General features: G+C 40.5%; 1 protein-coding gene across 1 annotated transcript in view; it reads left to right on the plus strand.

Annotated features, from left to right (window-relative positions):
• LOC308079077 (NACHT, LRR and PYD domains-containing protein 1-like) overlaps positions 1 to 19,069 on the plus strand; it is a gene marked incomplete at both ends in the record, with an annotated part of 57,576 nt that extends 38,507 nt beyond the window's left edge. The window contains 7 exons of the mRNA XM_080420415.1: positions 8,340 to 8,883; positions 12,359 to 12,403; positions 12,601 to 12,800; positions 14,135 to 14,223; positions 14,995 to 15,105; positions 15,497 to 15,638; positions 19,032 to 19,069. Coding sequence (XP_080276541.1) covers positions 8,340 to 8,883; positions 12,359 to 12,403; positions 12,601 to 12,800; positions 14,135 to 14,223; positions 14,995 to 15,105; positions 15,497 to 15,638; positions 19,032 to 19,069 — 1,169 coding nt within the window. The remainder of the gene's footprint in view (positions 1 to 8,339; positions 8,884 to 12,358; positions 12,404 to 12,600; positions 12,801 to 14,134; positions 14,224 to 14,994; positions 15,106 to 15,496; positions 15,639 to 19,031) is intronic.
• Positions 19,070 to 21,182: the final 2,113 nt, after the last annotated feature.

Raw genomic sequence — 21,182 nt, forward strand, 5'->3', positions numbered from 1 at the left:
GGCAGTTGGTGATCGATGTCTTCCATCGGCGGGATATGAGGATGTGGTCAATGGCTTTTTTTGTTTTTCCGTCTGGGCTGTACCAGGTCCAGTGATGGATCCGTTTCCGAGGAAACCATGTGTCGGCAATGCAGAGGTTGGTGGCTCTACATAGATTCAATAATCGTTGGCCGTTATCATTGGTTGTACTGTCGATAAAGACGGGACCTGTTACTACCGGGAGGGTGGGATCCGGTGTGGAGATTGTAGCATTGGCGTCGGTGAGGACAATGACAATGTCGTGAGGGGGGGCTGCCTGGATGGCGTCTTGTAATTGGTCGTAAAAAGTGTCCTTTGCCTCGTCTGGAGTGACTTCGGTTCAGGGGTGGACTGGCCATTTGGCGTACCGGGCAAATGCCCGGTGGGCATATTTTAAATCAAATATTTTTGCTCCCGTTTTAGGATTATTACGGTCATTTCAGGGTCGTGTGGCCCAATTATTAGTTACGTTAATGTTTGGGCTGGGATGCTTTCCAGCAGGGGCCTCAGTGCGGCTGCAGAGTTCATGTGCAGGGCTGGGCTGAAACAGTGAAACGCCCCCCCCCCCCCCCCCCCCCCCGTTCACAAAATGGTCCGGGGGGTGGTGGGCCGGTCCGGACCAAAATGCCAGGGCTGAATTTTGGTCCCAGTCCGGCCCTGCTTCGGTTGGGCTATAGGCGACAATAACTGTCATCTTCCCATGTTGGTGTAGGAGACGGGCAGAGAGTAGTCTATCGCTGACTGGTTTCCAGCTGATGACGGATTTCCTCCGGTATAGCGGGATGGCCAGGGCTACACCATGGAGGCCTCTCCCATCATTCGGGCCGCTCCAGAGAAAGAGGTGGTCGCCGGCAATGGTCTCTCCAGTTCCACGCCAGCGTGACTCGCAAAGGCCAGCAAGGGCAATGTTGTAATTAGAGAGTTCACGGGAGAGTAGTGTTGGATAGCCAAGGCGCAGGAGTGTTTGGACATTCCAGCAGGCTATACGGGTTTTTTGTCGGAGATCCAATTGTCGTAGGTCGGGGACAGGCAGGGGTCTGTTGCCGGGTTGATCCGTCCGGTTTCTTCTAGTTGCTTTAATTGGTTTCGTAACTGTTTTATTTTCACCATGCTGGGTAGTTGGCCCTGCGATGGCTAGTCAGCTGGTGGGGCTGCCACCTTGCAGCATGCTGACAGGCTGCGAAAACCCCCGCGTAGAGCGAGGGATTCCTGGTACCGTAAGCCCCCCTGGGGTTACAGGCCCACCGTGCACCGAGCCCGGGCAGGCACCAGGTAGGGTTAAGCCGTCACACCTCGTCAAGGTTACACAGTTCCTTGTCCTGGTGGGGGTGAGGCCCACCAGGACCATGACAGGTACTCATAAACAAATAATGTTTTGATGGAAAAATACAAAATATTTATATATATTGTCAGAAACCTTGTATCACCATATTTCAACTATAAATGAATGCCCTACTTTATCATACAAGAGTGCAGTTCTAAAATAGTGAAAATAGAAGATCTACAAGCTCACATGCATAGGGATACGACGCGTTGTGAGCTTACAGATCGGCTATTTTCACTATTTGAAATTGTTTTTAAATAATATTTTTTAAAAGGAACGTTTTTGGACATACAAAGCTTCTGTGGCATTTTAAGCTGCGTTCGATTCATATCAGCCTCAAAATCAAACCTACTACTGGTTATTTGCGCAGCAACGTTTCAATTGATGTTTTCCAATACGAATTTACACTCTCAACCACAGACAACTGGTGTCAAAAAAACACATTGACGGTAGTGCTTAGGAGAAAACGGTGCAATCAGCTGGGGCAGTGCAGGCAGGGCATCAAGGCCACTGTGGCCGTGGGGCATCTATTTTTTTCGAGCGGCACATAGCCAAACAGAGGGGAAACGAGAGCCATGGCTGCCGTGAAATTCCGGCCCTGGGTGATACTGTACTTTTAATTTCCTCCTTGAGGACAGGGTTTAACCAAACTGTTTTACATGTCATACAAAAGCTAATCAGACGAGAAAAAGTGGTCCTCGGAGAACAGGTCTCCGCCAGGCCAGGTAGCAAAAATGTACCTCATGGTGGCGCTATACCAGGACAATGTGAATGGAGGTTCTTCCTTGGCCTACTGGGAGTTTTTCTCACTGATGGGTCCAACAAAGCTTGTGCCATTATGTGCAAACGTGCCGCACCAGCAAACTGTGAAAGCCAATCGTAGTCAAACAAAAATAGCATTAGAAAAATCTTGATCACATGACTACAGAGATAATGTGTATCAATTTGGTTGAGGGTTGGACAAAATCGGTAGGAGTTGCAGCAAAAACTGTGTTATGCAAAGAAAATGCAACATGGTGGAAAACTTGGAAATGGGTGTGGCTTATTTGGGGAGTTCCGTAATGATCCAAGGAATCCAAGGGAAAAAATTATCTTGATTGTATGAGCTACGGTTCAAGAAATATAGGCCAAAATGTGAATTGTCTGTTATAGCTTCACCCTGAGGCCAATTTTAAACATGTCGGGCATTTCTTCCTTGGCGAATAGTGGGAATGTACGTGCAAAGTTTCACGCCAAATGTTGTGTTCATGATTTGAGGCATTTTATTCAAAACAGGTTACTCCTGAAACCCTAGATGTCAATCTTAACCAATCAGGATGGAATATGAATAATCGGATAGATCCGTCTTGATCACTATAGAGATAATGTGGACCGATTTGTGTAACTGGTTCTGCTCTGGCCTCCAGGGAGTGTGCGTGCAGTTTTCACTGTATTCACCTTATTAAGATCATTTTAATAGTATCGTCTCATGCTTCTTGACCACCTAGAGGGATTTCATTTGGGTTCATGAAAAGGATGCATTTGGGTTCATGAAAAGGATGTTTAGTTATCAATCTGTATGCTTTTCTTTTGTACTTTATAGTCTTGTGATGTGATGTCACCTGTTGGAGACTGGGGCTAAAAACAACAGACAAATTGTGCAATGTAATAATTGTTACCCTTCAGATCACGCTCTCCGCGCGTCCGCTGTATTGGTGAAATTAAGAGCAGACAAGACTGTTAAAATTAAGTGCATTTATTAATTAAGCAGTAAGTTAAAATAATTACAGATTGAATATAGAACTGTACTTAACAGAGATCTCTGGGCTCCCACTAACTGCAACAAGCAGCAACAAGTTGCCTCGAGTTCAGTTCATGAAGTCTGAGTCTCGCTACCATTTCCCTGGAGCCTATATACTATCCATATTATAAAATGATCAACAGGAGTCGCTGTTGGTCCACCATAGTTCTTTATCAGGGTGGGCAGACAGCCCCATCCCTGTGCTGATTTGCGGGCTGAATGTTGACCTTGGATCCCACGGGTAGAGTCCAGTGCACCTGTGGAATGCACATCCTCCCTAACATGGGATGCAGTCTAAGCATCTACTGTCTAGATGCGTTGGCCAGGAACTGGGAGTGAGTTTCACACTAAGTTTCGCTATGCAAGCAGTTTTCTAAAGTTCATGTCAGACAGTGGAAAAGTACATACATTATACGAATTTTCACCCATGGCCCGCCAGTCTCAGGGTTAAGTGAGTTCTCAGGGCCACTGCCACTTAAAACGTACTTATCTTGTTGTCATGACCTTATCCAACTTATACATGCATATAAACACATTTAGCACAATTAATCTAATTCTAAGAATATCATTCTAACAGAACTATAATTTCCTTCCACTTTAATGATTTCCTAAGGTAGTAATATATTTTCTTTGGGTGTATATATGAACAGCAATGAAACAATATAGTATTTAGAACACACATATACTCTTAGTCTAATACCAACTGCTAATGACTAAAGCTTTAAAGGGTATAAATTGCCATCACACCTAAAATGTGTCACTGAACACAATTGGATGAATTAGATACATAAGATAAATTGTTTGTGCAGATTAGTGATCATTTGCTGTTGACAGTGTTGTGTTTGTTATGCAAGACACTGGTCATGTAGCCCAGAGACCCCTACTTGACAAATAAGATTGAAATGAACAGAATAATATTCAGGGTTTTTTTTGTCCACACAAACCTGTCTCACATTCACTGCCAAGGACGACTTATAGTCAGGGGTGAAAGTGGGCCGGCACGGTCCGGAACGCCGTTCCGGTAAGAAAAATTCGAAGGTAGTTGTGAAAATCCCATATTAAATAACCTGCCACAGACCCATGGCCATGTTCAAGAAGAAAACATAATCTAAACGTCAGATTAACATACACAATTATTAAATTTTCTAATAAAGTGCTTTTGAATTGTTCCACTGTGTGTTTGTGTCAGCTTAATCCGTGCTATTTTTACGGTGTTTATTTATTTTACGGAGCCGAGAAGCGATCTCCTCTTCTCCAGCGAAACGAAACTGGGACTGGGATCAATTCACTTTGCAGCTTGGAGATCCGGTATAAAACGGATACGGAAACGGCCATTGTCCGTGCCTATGTGTGTATGTGCAAATTACCGGATAAAGAAGGCGGGCTTTACGACGAATTAAATCCCCACCAACGTTCAAAACATGTTTCTGGTTGGCTGACAGACTAGCATAGTTAGTTCTGATTGGTTCAACACGTCTTTTCTGGAGAAAAAAAGAAAAGAAAAGAAACGCGAGGGGAAATAAACACTGTTTTGATGAAGAATGCAATTTAAAAAATAAATGAAGCACAATGCAACGAAAACTAACTGAGATGTTTAAGAGAAAAGAAGACAGAGTTGAAGAAGCTGACAATGTGGTTAAACACCATGTTTGTAGAACAACAACGCCCAGGTACAGTGGTGGGAAAAGTACTCAATTACTTGGTAAAAGTATCAATACTGCAATGTATGTATGTAAAGCACTCTGTTAAAAGTTTGGAATTGAAAATTTACTTGAGTGAAAGTACAAAAGTATTGGTATCAAAATGTACTTAAAGTACCAAAAGTAAAACTACTAATGTTTGAAAATAGCAAATCTACAAGCTTGTGGAACTTGTAGATCGGCTATTTTCAAATAGCCTAGGTATAAAATAGGGCTAAAGGGATTAATGTATGATTTATAATGTAATAATGTATATCTGCAAAGTAACTAAAGTTTTCAAATAATTGTAGTGGAGTAAAAGTACAATATTTGCCTCTGAGATGTAGTGGAGTAAAGTAAAAGTATAGACAATTGGAAATACTCCAGTAAAGTAAAAGTACCTAAACATTAGTATAAACCCATTTTGTTTGAATATTTTATTAGGCAGAAATTGTTTTTTGTGATAATAAATTGGTAAAATCAGGCAAAAATATGAATTAAATAACATAACCCTAACCTAACTCCTAATCCTAACCCTAAAACCAAAATAAAGAAACCAAAAACTGGAAAAAAAAACGAACCCAATCCGCCCAGAACCGCGAAAAAACCGGACCCAATCCGCCCAGAACCGCAAAAAAAATGTCTCCCTCGCGCGTCCTAACAGTTCCGGCAAGAACTCTCTTCCACTTTCACCCCTGCTTATAGTACACCCAGAAATCATGTGATCACAACAAAAAAACTCTAGGCACCTTTCATTTGAAAGGATTTATAAGAGTACATTTTTTTCGGCTTTCTGTTGTATTTCTTCTTGTTCAAAAAACAAGCTACATTCAAACAGCCATAGCTCTGGAATGGAGGATCGAGACCGGACATTTTTTTCCCCTCGACTACGACACCCCTGTGTGTATAATGAGCCGATCTCTGTGAGGACGGAGGTAACAGAGAATATTCCATGACTTTTCAAAGGTTCCTCTTGATTGTTTACATGTCCTCCTCCTCCCTCCTCCTCCTCAATTCTCTGTACATGCACGCACACACACTTGTGCACATTAAAGCACTCTCTCTCTCTCTCTCTCTCTCTCTCTCTCTCTCTCTCTCTCTCTCTCTCTCTCTCAGCAGATGATGTTTTAACAGAGAATATTCCATGACTTTTCAAAGGTTCAGTAAAATCGCTGTTTTCACTGGCAAGAGGACGATAGATGGATGAATGAATTAATGAATTCCTGGCAGTCAAAGAGTTAAGACGGACCACTCATGTCTGCTCGTCTTTGTGATTGTGGACATGTGAGCGCCCGGCCGGGTTTGGTTTTGATTTAAGGGCTTGCCTTGATACATATAATTGAGAGTGGTTTCGCACACCGAAAATAGCCGATCTACAAGGTCGTTGTGAGCTTGTAGATCGGCTATTTTCGGAGTGTGACACCGCACTCAATTAACCAATTAAAACCGGGGAAGCATCTGTGTCATTTTAGATTATAGCACATTGGTTGGCTATTCAGAAATAGCAGATATACAAGCGCGACACTTTATGCCACGCTATGAGCTTGTAGATTCGCTTTTTGTAATTGTGAAAATGTGTGGAAGTCAAATGGATTTTTTTTTACTCAAATCTTTGCTTTTGGGGGTCCCTGGATCATCATATGTTGAGATGGGGATCTGTGGCCAAATACATATAACTGTGGGGGTCCTTGACATGAAAAGATACAGCAACATACGTTTTTCAGAAAACTGTTTGGATGTAAAAGACATTTGTAGAATCGGCCTCAGGTCCTAATGGGTTAAATATAATCAAGCTTTAGTGGACATACGGCATGGATTTATACACAGAGGGCAATTCTTTCAACATAAAATGTTCATGAAAGTTCGGAAAAGACAATTCTTGAATGATAACCTTCGGGTTCTTCATGGAAAGGAGGCATTTGTGTTTCTTTTACCATAATAAATGCTGAGAGGATACTTTTTACAGACGGTTAAAAGGGCAGGGGCTTGAGCCCCCTTTGATGTCTATGTGTGCACGTGCCCACACACACACACACACACTCACACTCACACTCACACACACACACTGCACCTTATGTCTGGAATACACAATAATAACTACACATTAACACACACACACACACACACACACACACACACACACACACACACACACACACACACACACACACACACACACACACTGTACCTTATGTCTGGAATACACAATAATAACTACACATTAACACACACACACACACACACACACACACACACACACACACACACACACACACACACACACACACTGCACCTTATGTCTGGAATACACAATAATAACTACACATTAACACACACACACACACACACACACACACACACACACACACACCGCACCTTATGTCTGGAATACACAATGTTAACCACACACACACACACACACACACACACACACACACACAGACACAGACAGCGGTGGAAAGTAACTATGTACATTTACCTAAGTACTGTACAATTTTGAGATCTTCTTTTTTTTTTTTACTTTATCTCAGTAGCATACTGTAGCCTATTTTGTACTTTTACTCTAGCCTACTACAATTATTTGAAAACTTTAGTTTCTAGTTACTTCCCTATATATTTCTTGGCTATTTGAAATTATCCGATCTACAATCTCACCCGCTTTGCGACACGTTGTGAGCTTGTAGATTTTCATTGATACTCGCACGCACGCACGCACGCACGCACGCACACACACACACACGCTCATTAAAGCACACACAACGTGTTACATTGTGAGTTTGTAGATCAGCTATTCTAATCCATTAAAAATGGGAAAGCATCCGTGTCATTTTAGATTTTTGCGTTGACTATTCAAAGATAGCAGATATACAAGCTCGGCGTGAGCTTGTATATCTGCTATCTTTGGGGATTCTTAAAAAAATCTTTAAAGTTTGAGAACTAGTGGTTTAGAAGGCATTTGTAGAATGGGCCTCAGGTCTTAATGGGTTCAAACTGAATGTTTACTATATTTGTATCTATTATGACAGAATACAGACGCTAGGGTTCATGTGGTTAAACAGAGACTGACATCATGTATTTTCTGAGGATCTTCAACTCATTCATGTTTCTTGTATTTTTCATGTGAAGTATTTATGAAGTTTAACATGTATTTTATGGAATGAGTTTCCTTGTTACTCTGCAGGCAGTAGACTGTGAATCCCACAGCAACGTTCCTATAGAGATAAACAAGGTCTTATGATTCAGACAATGTTTGGTTTGCATGGCAGTGATGAGGCAGAACATGATGTTATTTAGACACTATTTCACCTTTGAAGAGCTCAGTGACACAATGTAAAGATGAGGGACTGTCACACACATCATGGTGGAAAAAGTACTCTGATTTTTTACATGTCCTCCTCCTCCTCAATTCTCTGTACATGCACGCATGCACACTCGTGCACATTAAAGCACTCTCTCTCTCTCTCTCTCTCTCTCTCTCTCTCTCAGCGGATGATGTTTTTAATGTTTACTGTGTTGTTGTTGTTGTTGTTTTTATCAGATTTCCATCATCTCACACTGGACACAAACACAGCAAACGGATACCTCTCTCTGTCTGAGAACAACAGAAAGGTGACACGGATGAATGAGGAACAGTTCTATCCTGATCATCCTGACAGGTTTGATTACTACCCACAGGTTCTGTGTACAGAAGGTCTGACTGGACGGTGTTACTGGGAGGTAGAGTGGAGTGGAGATGTTTTTATAGCAGTGACTTACAGAAGAATCAACAGGAGAGGAGATGGTGATGACTGTTGGTTTGGATATAATGACATGTCCTGGAGACTGTACTGTAAGGAACAGAGTGACCTATACATTGTCACACACGATAAGAAGCACACTTTCCTCCCTGTCAGTCCCTCTGGCTCCAACAGAGTAGCAGTGTATCTGGACTGTTCTGCTGGGACTCTGTGTTTTTACAGAGTGTCCTCTGACTCATTAACACACCTGTACACTTACCAGTCCACATTCACTGAAGCTCTCTATCCTGGGTTTAGTGTTTATGACTCCTCCTCCTCCTCCTCAGTGTCTCTGTGTCAGATGAAGTAAGTAGAATGGAGGAACACACACACACACACACACACACACACACACACACACACACACACACACACACACACACACACACACACACCCTCTATCAGGGTTAGATGGCTGTCCTCCTCCTCCGGCCTCCTCCTCAATGTTCTATACACACACACACACAGACACACACACACACACACACACACACACACACACACACACACACACACACACACATTAAAGCACACACAACGTGTCACATTGTGAGCTTGTAGATCAGCTATTTTAACCCATTAAAAATGGGAAAGCATCCGTGTCATTTTAGATTTTTGCGTTGACTATTCAAAGACAGCAGATATACAAGCTCGGCGTGAGCTTGTATATCTGCTATCTTTGGGGATTCTTAAAAAAAATCTTTAAAGTTTGAGAACTAGTGGTTTAGAAGGCATTTGTAGAATGGGCCTCAGGTCTTAATGGGTTAAAACTGAATGTTTACTGTATGTGTATCTATTATGACATGTTGTCCAGAATAGAGACTAGGGTTCATGTGGTTAAAGAGAGACTGACATGTCTTTTCTGAGGATCTTCAACTCCATTCATGTTTCTTGTATTTTTCATGTGAAGTATTTATGAAGTTTAACATGTAGTTGTTATTTTAGAGAAGATCACGGTCTAATCTTGAAGCAGTACAACTGTAGCACAAACGGATACGGAAATAATGGATATAGCGTCATTCCGTTCCCGTCGACTCCATGTTTGTAGTTTTTTTTCTTTCGCCTGTATCTCTGTTCTTTTTTTTGTTGTCAATTTTTCCGAGGAGACGCGTATTTCCAACGGCCTGTAGCGAAGGGGACACTAGCTCCGGGTGCAATGTTTTGCATCTGGAGCAATAGTCAGAGACTCCTGCTCCGGAAACACACAGTGAATCGATCGATAAATATGGATCTAAACTTTTATGACAACTTTAAAACTACTAAAAACACAAAAATCACTCGAAAATAGCTTGGCACTGGGTGAGTACATCATGAAAATACTCTGGCAAAGAGTTAAGTAATTATACTTAAAGTATCAAAGCAAAGGTACTCAAATGTTTCAAACTTTTTCAAAAATAGCCGATCTACAAGCTCACACCGTGTCACATTGTGATGCGTTGTGAACTTGTAGATCTGCTATTTTTAGTAGAAAATGTGTTGTAATTGGTTAATTTATGTTTTGTATTCATAATCATCATAGTGGAGTAAAAAGTGTAATATTTGCTTCTGAGATGTAGTGGTGTAGAAGTATTGTGAGATGTAGTGGAGTAGAAGTATTGTATAACATAAAACTGTACTTAAGTACAGTACTTGAGTATATGTACTTTCCACCTCTGACACACATACAGCTTTTATGACACACACGTATACCCACTGAATGACCTTTGAACTCCCAATATGGATGACTGCCAGGACTGGACCTCAAAAGTTTAAAAGTTGGTGTGTTAAAAATGTATGAATGAATGAGTTAATGAATTAATCAATACATAAATAACATACCTTACACCAGAAACAATGCATAAATGCAAAAAAAAAATCAAGGTACTTTAATCATGTCTACAAAGTTGTAAAAAAGCCAACATGTTTCAACCAGAACTGGTCTTCATCAGGGCAAGTATGAGACTGACAAACAAACACATCCATAAATAATATCAGAACACATGAGAGATGAAGCACCGTTAGTCAATCACCATTAGTGTAGCAAACACACCCAGAACTACAATGTGTGCCTGAGCACCACACTGATAGGGATATGAGAATAACACAGGAATGTTATGGATTGCACATGAGTGCGTGGCTATATTAAGAAGAGAAAGAAAAATGCATACAAATATAAAGCATAACAGCAGCAAAAGAAACAAAACTAGAAAAAGTGCTCCTCGGAGCACAGGTCTCCGCCAGGTCAGGTACGTTATTGTGGCCTCCTGGTGGCGCTATAATAGGCCAATGTGAAAAGGGTGCCATTTATTCTTAGGTCGTTCATGGCAATCGGACACTCCATTCATGATTTGAGGCATTTTTTTCCAAAAATGTGTTTTGCTAAATTAGACCTGCTGGTGGCGCTATAACAGGCCAATGTGAAAAAGGGTGGCATTTCTTCCTCGGCCTAGTGGGAATGTGTTTGTTAAATTTCACGGAAATCGCAAGCTGCGTTCATGATTTGAGGCATTTTGTTCAAAACGGACCAATCCTGCAAACTTTGGAAGCCAACCATAGGCAATGAGGATGGAATATGGGAAATCGGACAGATCCGGGTTGATCACATGACTATAGAGATACTGTGTACCGATTTGCATGACGTTTGGATAAAATCTGTAGGAGTAATGTAAAAAAATGGGTTTTGCAAAAGTCGGCCTCATGGTGGCGCTATGACGGGCTGATCTGAAAAATGTGGGGCAGAGGTTCTGCTGTGGTATCCAGGGAGTGTGTGTGTGCGGTTTCATAGCGACAGGGCCAACGGTGGCGGAGATTAGCTGGTCGCAGACAGAAGGACGGACACACACACACGGACACACGGACGGACGGACGGACAGGGGGTAAAACATACTCTCTCGCCATGCCTTTCGGCCTGGCGAAGACAATTAAAAATAATATGGTATAAAGGTAAAACAAACTGTGGGAAAAAACATATGTATAGTATATAGCTGCAAAAAAATAACTAAATAAAACGCATAGAGCCTCATTTAGACCTGCAGGACTGAGTGCGTCCAGGGAGTGGATCCAATAAGGTTCCCGTTGATTTAATTTCCTAAGCCGATTTGATGTGATCAATGCCTATAATGCCTAAAAGAGTGTCATTACTATTGTGGACACCCTTAACGTGCCTGGCTAAAGGGTAATCTAGGTTGTTGGTACATATAGTATATCTGTGCTCTGCAAGGCGTTCTGTTCTCCCATAGGACTCTCCAATAGCACAGGACAAGTGCAGGTTAATCCATCTGTATATGACAAAGGTGGTATTATGAATACAATCATTGACCTTGTACGTTTTGCAGGTTTTGAAATCAATAAGAGTTTGTTCTACATTGGAACAATGTGGGCATTTCATACATTTAAATGATACAATGGGCCTCTTAAGCAAAAATTCCTTTCTAGAAGGAGGTAGTTGTGTACTAGTTTGTCCCTCAATCAGGTAGCTCTTTTAGAATAAATCAAGGTAGAGGCTCTGGGAAACTTATAATTGCAAGAACATAGAAGATCTACAAACTCACATCACATCTTTCACTGTTGTACAAAGAAGTATATGGCTTAAGTGTTTAAAAAGGGAGCTAACAATATAATCTCCAAGAATTATCATTTTCTCTCTCTTGCGCACGCGCACACACACACACACACACACACACGCACGCACACACACACACGCACACGCACACGCACACGCACACACACACACTCTCTGTTTTATTTAATGTTTCTGATCTCTTACCATGTCTCTTGTTGTATCTCTCAACCTCTGGAACAGATTTTCACCGAATGTGAACACAGATCAGACAACCAATGAATACAGGTAATTCCTCCTAAACAGTTTGGTTGGTATCTGCCTATATAGACATAGAACATCCGCTGATCACTCACCACAGCTGAGTCTTCCTGTTTCCACTAACATGTTGATTCTATTCAACCACTGGGATTGTAAATTCATTTGGCAACATGAGACTTAACTAAGTCAATTATATGAATCAAAATGTTTGTTTTGTGTCACAGGTTCAAGTTCCCCGGGGCGTGGCTGTTCCAGTGCAGTGAGACAGGGTTGGTGTTTAAAACGAGAGGGGAAGGAGAAGTCCTCTACAGGACTGTTCAGTGGGATGAAAGATGGCTTCAGTCAACAGGAGGGACTCCTGCAGGTCCTCTGTTTAACGTCCAGTGTCCTCAGGAGTCTATCTGCCAGCTACACCTGCCACACTGTGACGTCACACCTGGTGAGTCAGTCAACATGTCCTTGAGCAAGACACTGAACCCCTAACTGCTGCTCATGAGCAGGTTGGTGCCTTGTGTAGCAGATTTTCTTAGAGTCTCTGACTGAAGACCAAAAGCCTAATATCTCCTCTGGCCAAGGGGGATTCTCCTTTAGGCAAGTGGATAAGATGTCTGGCTTTAGTGTCCCTTCCTGTGCGGGAGACATTGCGGGTGTACATCATTAATACAATAACAAAGCACAACCATTTTTGTTCAAGAAGGGACAGAGAGAAGCAAGATCTTATTTTGTCCGGCCCCCTTCTTACCTTGTCATATAACAATATTTTGTAAAACAATATGTTATAATAGAAAAATACTAAAACGTTTATATAATACTTTTTACATACAGTAAATGTAAATCAATCATAATAAAAGTAATAAAAATACATCATATCAAGTAAAGAATCATAGTCAATATAAAATCAACTGTCCATTATTTTGTATGAGTGACTGCTTATAGCAGTGCTTGAACTATTTAATATTTTTGCAAAATTTCAAATCAAAATTTTATCAAGATTATTCCAGAAAGTTAAACCACCTATTGAAATGCACATTTTTCTCAGTGTTGAATAAGTAAATGAATGTTTCAAATTCTGTTTTGTTTTGTAAATTAGAATTATCATCTCTCTCATTAAAAAGCGTTTCCTGGTAAACTTTTATTCCAGGCTTTAAACATGGATTTTAAAAATTGACCTTTTATCAGATCAGTATGATCAAGGTATCCTGCTCCATTTATTAACCTTAGTGCAAAGTGCAAATATGTTTTTTAATGCTTTTATTTTTAATGCCAGTTTGGAGAAAAAATATTTTGTATGGGATTTCCAGCAGAGTCTGTGGTCAATTAGGACACTCGATCTCATTTACTCTTTCAATCTTTACCTGATCTATTACTACATTTATTTCCATATTTATTTTACAATTTCCAAATGTCATAAACTTAGTTTTACTCAGGCTAAAGTCATTTTAAAGTTTGTGGGTAAAAGTGCCACAGTATAACAGATAACAACATGTTTAAAAGCAATGTGGGATGTTGTATTTGATCAAACCATCTGACAACAGAGTTATAGATAGAGTTATAGATATGCAAAAAAATTACAATCTACAAACTCACATCGCAACACAACAAACACCTTGTGAGCTTGTAGATCGGCTATTGGTGTAGAGGGAAAAAAGGGACCGGACCAAGTATATAGCCCTGGGAAACCTGGGTCAACTATATAGGATTTGAGTATTTCTGTCTTACATCGAATTTAATCTAAAATGTTTCTAAATCTTGTCACAGGTGCTGATCTGTGTGTGGCCCACATCACAGAGGAAGGGCTGAAGCTCTTAGAACCACAGGAAGTGACCCAGACTCATGTGGTTGTAAATGTGAGGCATCCATCTCTCTATGGGCTCATGTGGAGGAATCACAACAACTTTAGACCAACATGTGGTCGAGTTCTGCTGTTCCTTCAACCACCGAAACAAACTCACAATCTGAGTGTAATTCTGCTGCCCAGCAATGTTCCTCTCAAAGAGGTAAAACATGTTAAGTAGTAACATCTCAGTGCGTTTGCATCACTTTACATTTATTATACTAAAATATTAGATTAATTTTTATTTTAAAAAGACAGCCAGCTGTTCTGCAGCTGTGGGCATACGTATGTTGTTAGCCTCATAGCATAATTCCCTAAGTAATCTTTTGGTCAAATTGACAATTCTGCCTAACTCTACTCTCCTAACATTGCTGCTTCACTGTGCTTTATTGCCTATGTCCTCAGCCATCAGAATGCTTGTTACATTACAAAATGACTTGGGCAGAAAGTGATTTTAAGTCAAAACATTTGACTTCGGCAGAAATTATTTTGAATGTAACAATCATTCTGATAGGCTGAGAACATTGGCAATAAGTGTTAGGAGAGTAAGATTTTTCATTTCTTTTTTCCTGAAAACCTTAGAAATATGACTTAGGCAATTATGCTATGAGGAAAATGATGTGACAGACAATACACGGCCATAGTTTATAATAGCGCAATGTCAAAATGCTATTGTTTTGACAGTAACAGTTATAGTAGCCTGTGTACATAGCCTGACATATCTGCCCAAATACCAGACATTATGATTGAACCATCTGGTCAAACTGTGTTGGTGTCATTGTAGGTGAAAGTACAACATGAGGAGGATGAACACATCAAGACCTCTCCCTTCTGTGATCTCACCCCAAACCAAGCCTACAGTCTGCAATGTACTTCATCTGAAGTCCAACCCCAGGTATCACACATTAAAACTACAACCTCAGGTTATGGTAAAGTCTTTTGAATCAGGAAAATACACTGCAACTGCTAGTGCTGCTATTACTACTAGTTCTAGTATTGTTACCACTGCTACAACTAAAACAACTACTTGCACTGTTACAGTAACACAATACAATAGTAATAGTCCTATGATTGATTGATTGATTGATTGCATATTTTATAAGACAGAAATGTAAGTACAGTCAAACACTTTGTCTAAAAGGATAACACCAAAAAAGTCCTTGCGGTCTTGTTTCCATTGGGGTCCTAGGTATTCAATTCATCACATATAAAATAGCCCCAAACATTCAGTATCATCACAATATAAAACACTATACGTACAGATCTCTCTCTATCTCTGTTTTCAGGCTGTGACTTATCATCTGAACTATGGACCAAATTACCCTCCAGCATTTGAGGTGGAGTTGCCTCTCGATGCAGAATGTGTCACATTGACATTACTGGGACCTGAGAACAATCTGGTCTGGCAGCAAGACGTTTACCTGCAAGGTAAATACTAGTTATTCGGTTTAATTGAATGATGGCATGTAATGTAATATATTTGTCATATTCAAATATTATCTTCCCCATAATAACTGTCTTGGCAGACAATAAACTTACTTTATAAATAATAACAATGACTTGAGGAAGTTGTGCTCAAAGTTTAGCTTTTTACACAGAAATAAAACATCCTTTTAAATTCATGCAATCAAGACAGTCACTCTGGAGACCCATGGAGATATAATCCCTGGAACATTCGGCCATTTGAAAATAGCAGATCTACAACCTCACAATGCTTCGCGATGAGACACATTGTGAGCTTGTAGATCTGCTATTTTTAGATTTTTGTACAATGTACATTTGAAAACTTGAAATGGGTCATTCTGCATTATGAGTAGGCCTACCTTTACTTTTGGTACTTTAAGTATATTTTGATACCAATACTATTGTACTTAACTCAAGTCAATTTTGAATCCAGACTTATTTCTATAATGCAGTATTGATACTTTTCAATGCTTTCAAGAACTATACATCTTTCGGTTACTTACTCACCCAGTGAAGCCTTGAATGAATGGAAAGTTTTGTTTTTGTCACTTTCTCCTTCACACTGAATGAAGAATACAAAAACAAGAGACGAAAGTGTAAAATATTCCGGTGTTTTTTAAATAATTGAACTGTCTAGAAGTCACTCTGGGTTAGGATTATGGTTTTAATGTATTTATTGTCTCCGCCAGGCCGAAAGGCATGGCGAGAGAGTATGTTTTGCACCCTGTCCGTCCGTGTGTGTGTGTCCGTCCGTCCGTGTGTCCGTCTGTTAACAGGTTATCTCCGGCACTGTTGGCTTGATCGTAATGAAACTGTGCATACACACTCCCTGGATGCCAATTCAGAACCTTTGCCCCAATTCTTTCACATGAGCCTGTTATAGCGCCACCAGGAGGCCGCTTTTTGCAAAAAAAAATGTTTGACAGTACTCCTACAGATTTTGTCCAAACATCACGCAAATCGGTACAGAGTATCTCTATAGTCATTACACAAAACGAGTTTTTCAGATTTTTCATATTCCATCCTGATTGGCTGAAAATGGCTTCCAAAGTTTGCAGAAGTGCTCCGTTTTGAACAAAATGCCTCAAATCATGAGCACAGCTTGCAATTCCCATTTTGCACGCACTAGGCCACTAGTCCGAGGAAGACATGCCACTTGAACAATTTCAAATCAGCCTCATGGTGGCGCTATAACATGCCAATTACTGTTTTTACCTATAACTGCACCGATCTGTGTAAAACTTTGTATGTGCACTCCCTAGAGGTCAGGGAAAAACCTTTGCCCTGCATTTTTCACACCTGCCTTTTATAGCGCCACCAGGAGGCCGACTTATATAAAACATATTTTTTTATATTACTCCTTCACATTTTATCCAAATTTCACGCAAATCGGTAGAGATGATCTCTATAGTCATGTGATCAAGACGGGTCTGTTAGATTTTTCATATTCCATCCTGATTGGCTAAGATTGACATCTAAAGTTTGCAAGAGTGGCCCGTTTTGAACAAAATGTTGCAAATCATGAACGCAGCGTCCGATTGCGGTGAAACTTCGCACTCACATTTGCACTACGTTGACGAACAAATGCCACCCTTTCAACATTACCCTATTATAGCGCCACCAGGAGGCCGACTTATATAAAACTCCTTTTTTTATATTACTCCTTCAGATTTGATCCAAACATCAGACAAATCTGTACACATGATCTCTATAGTCAACTGATCAAGACGGATCCGTCCGATCCGCCTGATTTTTCACATTCCAGCCTGATTGGCGAATTCCGAACATTGCTGCCCCACACTATCCTACCTGGGGCCTGTTCCTCAAAAGGTGAATTAAAAAAGCCTGGCCTTAAGCCAAATCCAGGCTTGACAAAGTCGGGTCCGAAAAGCCTCGTTTATTCCGTTCCTCAGACGCCAAGCCAGGCTGAAAAGGAGCAACTTTGTCGAGCTAGGCTATGTCAAGACAGGCTGTGTCCAGCCAGGATAATGAAGCCAGGCTGACGTATTTCTATAAAAGACCATGAACTCGAGCACAGATTCCTTGAACTTTACCAATCACGGAGTCCAAAACCAGAGCAGCGTTCTTCTCTGTGGCTGAATAGCAGCACTGCAGCAGCTCATGAAATCATACAAGGAAGTAAAATGTATTTAAGCAAGAAAGGAAACGCGACCGCAATAAATAGATCCAGGGAGAAAGCATGGCAAAGTATTGCAAGCACACACTGTGTGTGTGTGTGTGTGTGTGTGTGTGTGTGTGTGTGTGTGTGTGTGTGTGTGTGTGTGTGTGTGTGTGTGTGTGAGACGGACGGGCAACGGGACGAACGGGACGAACGGGAACGGGACGGGGGGGACGGGGGGGGGGGTTGACCGCGACAGGGGGCCGTGACGGGATGGGACGGGACGAGACACGCAATAAATAACCCCACATTTGCAAGACCACTTTGGTAGAGGTTTGGGTTGTGTAGTTACCTTGCCATCATGATGTAACTCCAAAGGTGGACAAGAAATAAAAAATAATTTCTCCATTGACTAGAAATTGATAATTTAAAATATGCTCCTCATTGACTTACAAAGAGGCTCCTTTAAACCCTTAACTAATAATTTATATATATATATATATATATATATATATATATATATATATATAAATATATATAAATTATTAGTTACGGGTATATGTGTGTGTATGTATGTGTCAGACATTTTTTATAATATTTAAAAAAAAAAGAAATATTATCAAACATCTAACAACAAGATGAACTATAGTGTTAACTCTAACAGAGTGACAATTACATATCACATGAGTCATTGTGAAACAATTATGATTATGATTCATGGTCACACACTATTTCAGTAATTAATTTGATTATATCTTATTGTATTTATTTCATTTTATTTGAATGCAGGGTCATTAAAATGAGTCCATATACAAACACATGTTTTGAATTAACTGTGGAAAAACTTGAAGAACAAGGCACTAGATTAAGTAAGCTTGGCTGTTAGCCTGCTCCTGACCAGGCTAACTTCACAGCTAAATTGCCATGGTAACTAAGCTAGGCTTGCTTCAATTCTCTTTTGAGGAATCGGATAAGGCTAAACCTAGCCAGGGTGAACTGGCTAAACTAATCTTCAAGATAATTCACCTTTTGAGGAACCGACTCAGCTCTAATCCTGGCTAAATTAAGCCAGGATAGGTGGAAAAGCCAGGCTTTAGCTCTAATTCACCTTTTGAGGAACAGGCCCCTGACCTGGCGGAGACCTGTGCTCCGAGGAGCACTTTTTCTAGTTTATTTTCAATTCATCAAGTATTTTCTAATTTACTCTCTTGTTTTTGGATTCTCCATTCTCTGTAAAGGAATGCGTAACAATGCAAATGCTGCATCTAGTCAATGATTCACTGCGTGAGTCATTGATAGGAAAGTAAAAGTCATTTTGGGGAGAAGTTACATCTTTAAGGTCTCATGTTTGAGAACACTTTGGTTTCTCTGTGAAATAAAACAACAGAGTGGATCAGATTAAAGTAGTAGATGAGTTGTTGTAACAACTCATCAAACGTGTTAACTCATTTAAAAAGAAAACACACAAATGTGAATATCACTGCTGTTATGAAAAAGCCAGCATGTTGCAAACACAGTATTTAAACTGATTTGGCATTTAAACAGCCTTTCACTGGTAATATTCAGGACAAAGCCTGTTGCTGTGTTTATAGTGAGCTCCAGTCTATCTGGATTATACTAAATCTATGCTAATTAATTGTTATCTTTTGTATTCCAGAGAATACTTCCATGATGCACCCTAATGTTTTTTGTGATGGATGTGAGGGAAGCATTGTGGAAAGAAGAATTATGGGCACCAGGTGGAAGTGTACAGTGTGTCCTGACTATGACCTGTGTTCTGCCTGTCAGTTCACTGGACTTCATAAGCATCATCCTCTGAGGTCCATCCCTCCTCCATTCCTGGTCAGAATATATCCTTCTACATTTTAAAACTGCATTGATTGAACCTTTAAATAGGGAATGTAGAAAAGGAAATAATGTTGAAAACTAAATTAATTAAAAATACAATCATTGGTGTTTCATTCTGCAATGTGCCTGATGATGATGATGGTTATGTGTTTGTACTTGTAACTTCCTCAGTGGATCCTTGTGGTCTATTGTGTTACATTATATTTAGATACATGCGGTTTTCTTTCCACATATGCTGCATAGTATGTTATTTACGTATATTTAGATAATACTTTATGTTATATGTTTTATTATTTAGACTGATGTTTGATGTTTACCTCCTATCCTAGTATCCTATATTCTGGACTCTATTGACTTGACCAACTAGAGTTCATGGTGTTTACTCATGTCTGGTACTTTGTACGTTGTTCTGAATAAGAACTAAATGCCACCATTGTAACTCTGGATTATTCTAGTGTATTATTGTAGTGGGTTTTAGGTGTTTCTGAAGGTTATTTTATAGACACTCAGCAGAACTCTCTCTCTCCTCAGAGTCGTGATGAGGTGGACTCCATCTCTGGAGAGCTACAGTCCCTCAGGATGAAAGACCAGACACCAGGTATGACCGTTCTTCACCGTACGGCCATAGGATTCAAACATAGGACCACCCACACACACGCACGCGCACACACACACACACACACACACACACACACACACACACACACACACACACACACACACACACACCCCTATGAAGAAATGAGCTGAGTGATGCATTTTAAACCATAGAACGTTCATTATGATGTCTCAATGTGTTTCTCACACAACTCATGTTCATTCCTCTTAGCTTCAGCGAGAGACTTTGTGGATCAACAGCAGGGTTCCCTGGTTAGGAGAGTGAGGATGGTCGCACCCGTCATCCTGCAACGACTCATTGATGAGCGGGCCATCCCCTATGAGACCATAATGAATATCTATGAGGGTCGTGATACTGTGACGTCTAAGCCCACCATTATGGATAAGATGAAGGCACTGCGTGACCTCGTGGATTCCAGTGGGCCAAAAGCCAAAGACATTTTCAACAAAGTCCTTGAGGAAAATGATTCATCTCTTCTCAATGACATGTAAGTGTCATTTAAATTAATTTGTAGGTCAAACATTGTTTTAGTTCAAGAAAATGTATATTTTCAGGCCATGATGCGCTCTCTCGCTCTCTCTCTCTCTCTCTCTCTCTCTCTCAGTAAATTATATCTCTTAGTTTCTATGTATCTCAATCCCTGAAGAAGACGTTGGGTTGTCAATACATTTATTGCATTGTGTGTGTGTGTGTGTGTGTGTGTGTGTGTGTGTGTGTGTGTGTGTGTGTGTGTGTGTGTGTGTGTGTGTGTGTGTGTGTGTGTGTGTGTGTGTGTGTGTGTGTCTTCAATCTTATTTTCTCTCTCTCTCTCTCTCTCAATCTCTCTCAAACACATGCACGCACACACACACACACACACACACACACACACACACACAGGTATATACGCAGAAAAAGTGTCACTATTTCTTGAGACATTAAT

The sequence above is a fragment of the Gymnoscopelus braueri genome, assembly GCF_963280865.1.
Source record: "Gymnoscopelus braueri genome assembly, chromosome: 22".
In the NCBI taxonomy this organism is placed as follows: Eukaryota; Metazoa; Chordata; class Actinopteri; order Myctophiformes; family Myctophidae; genus Gymnoscopelus; species Gymnoscopelus braueri.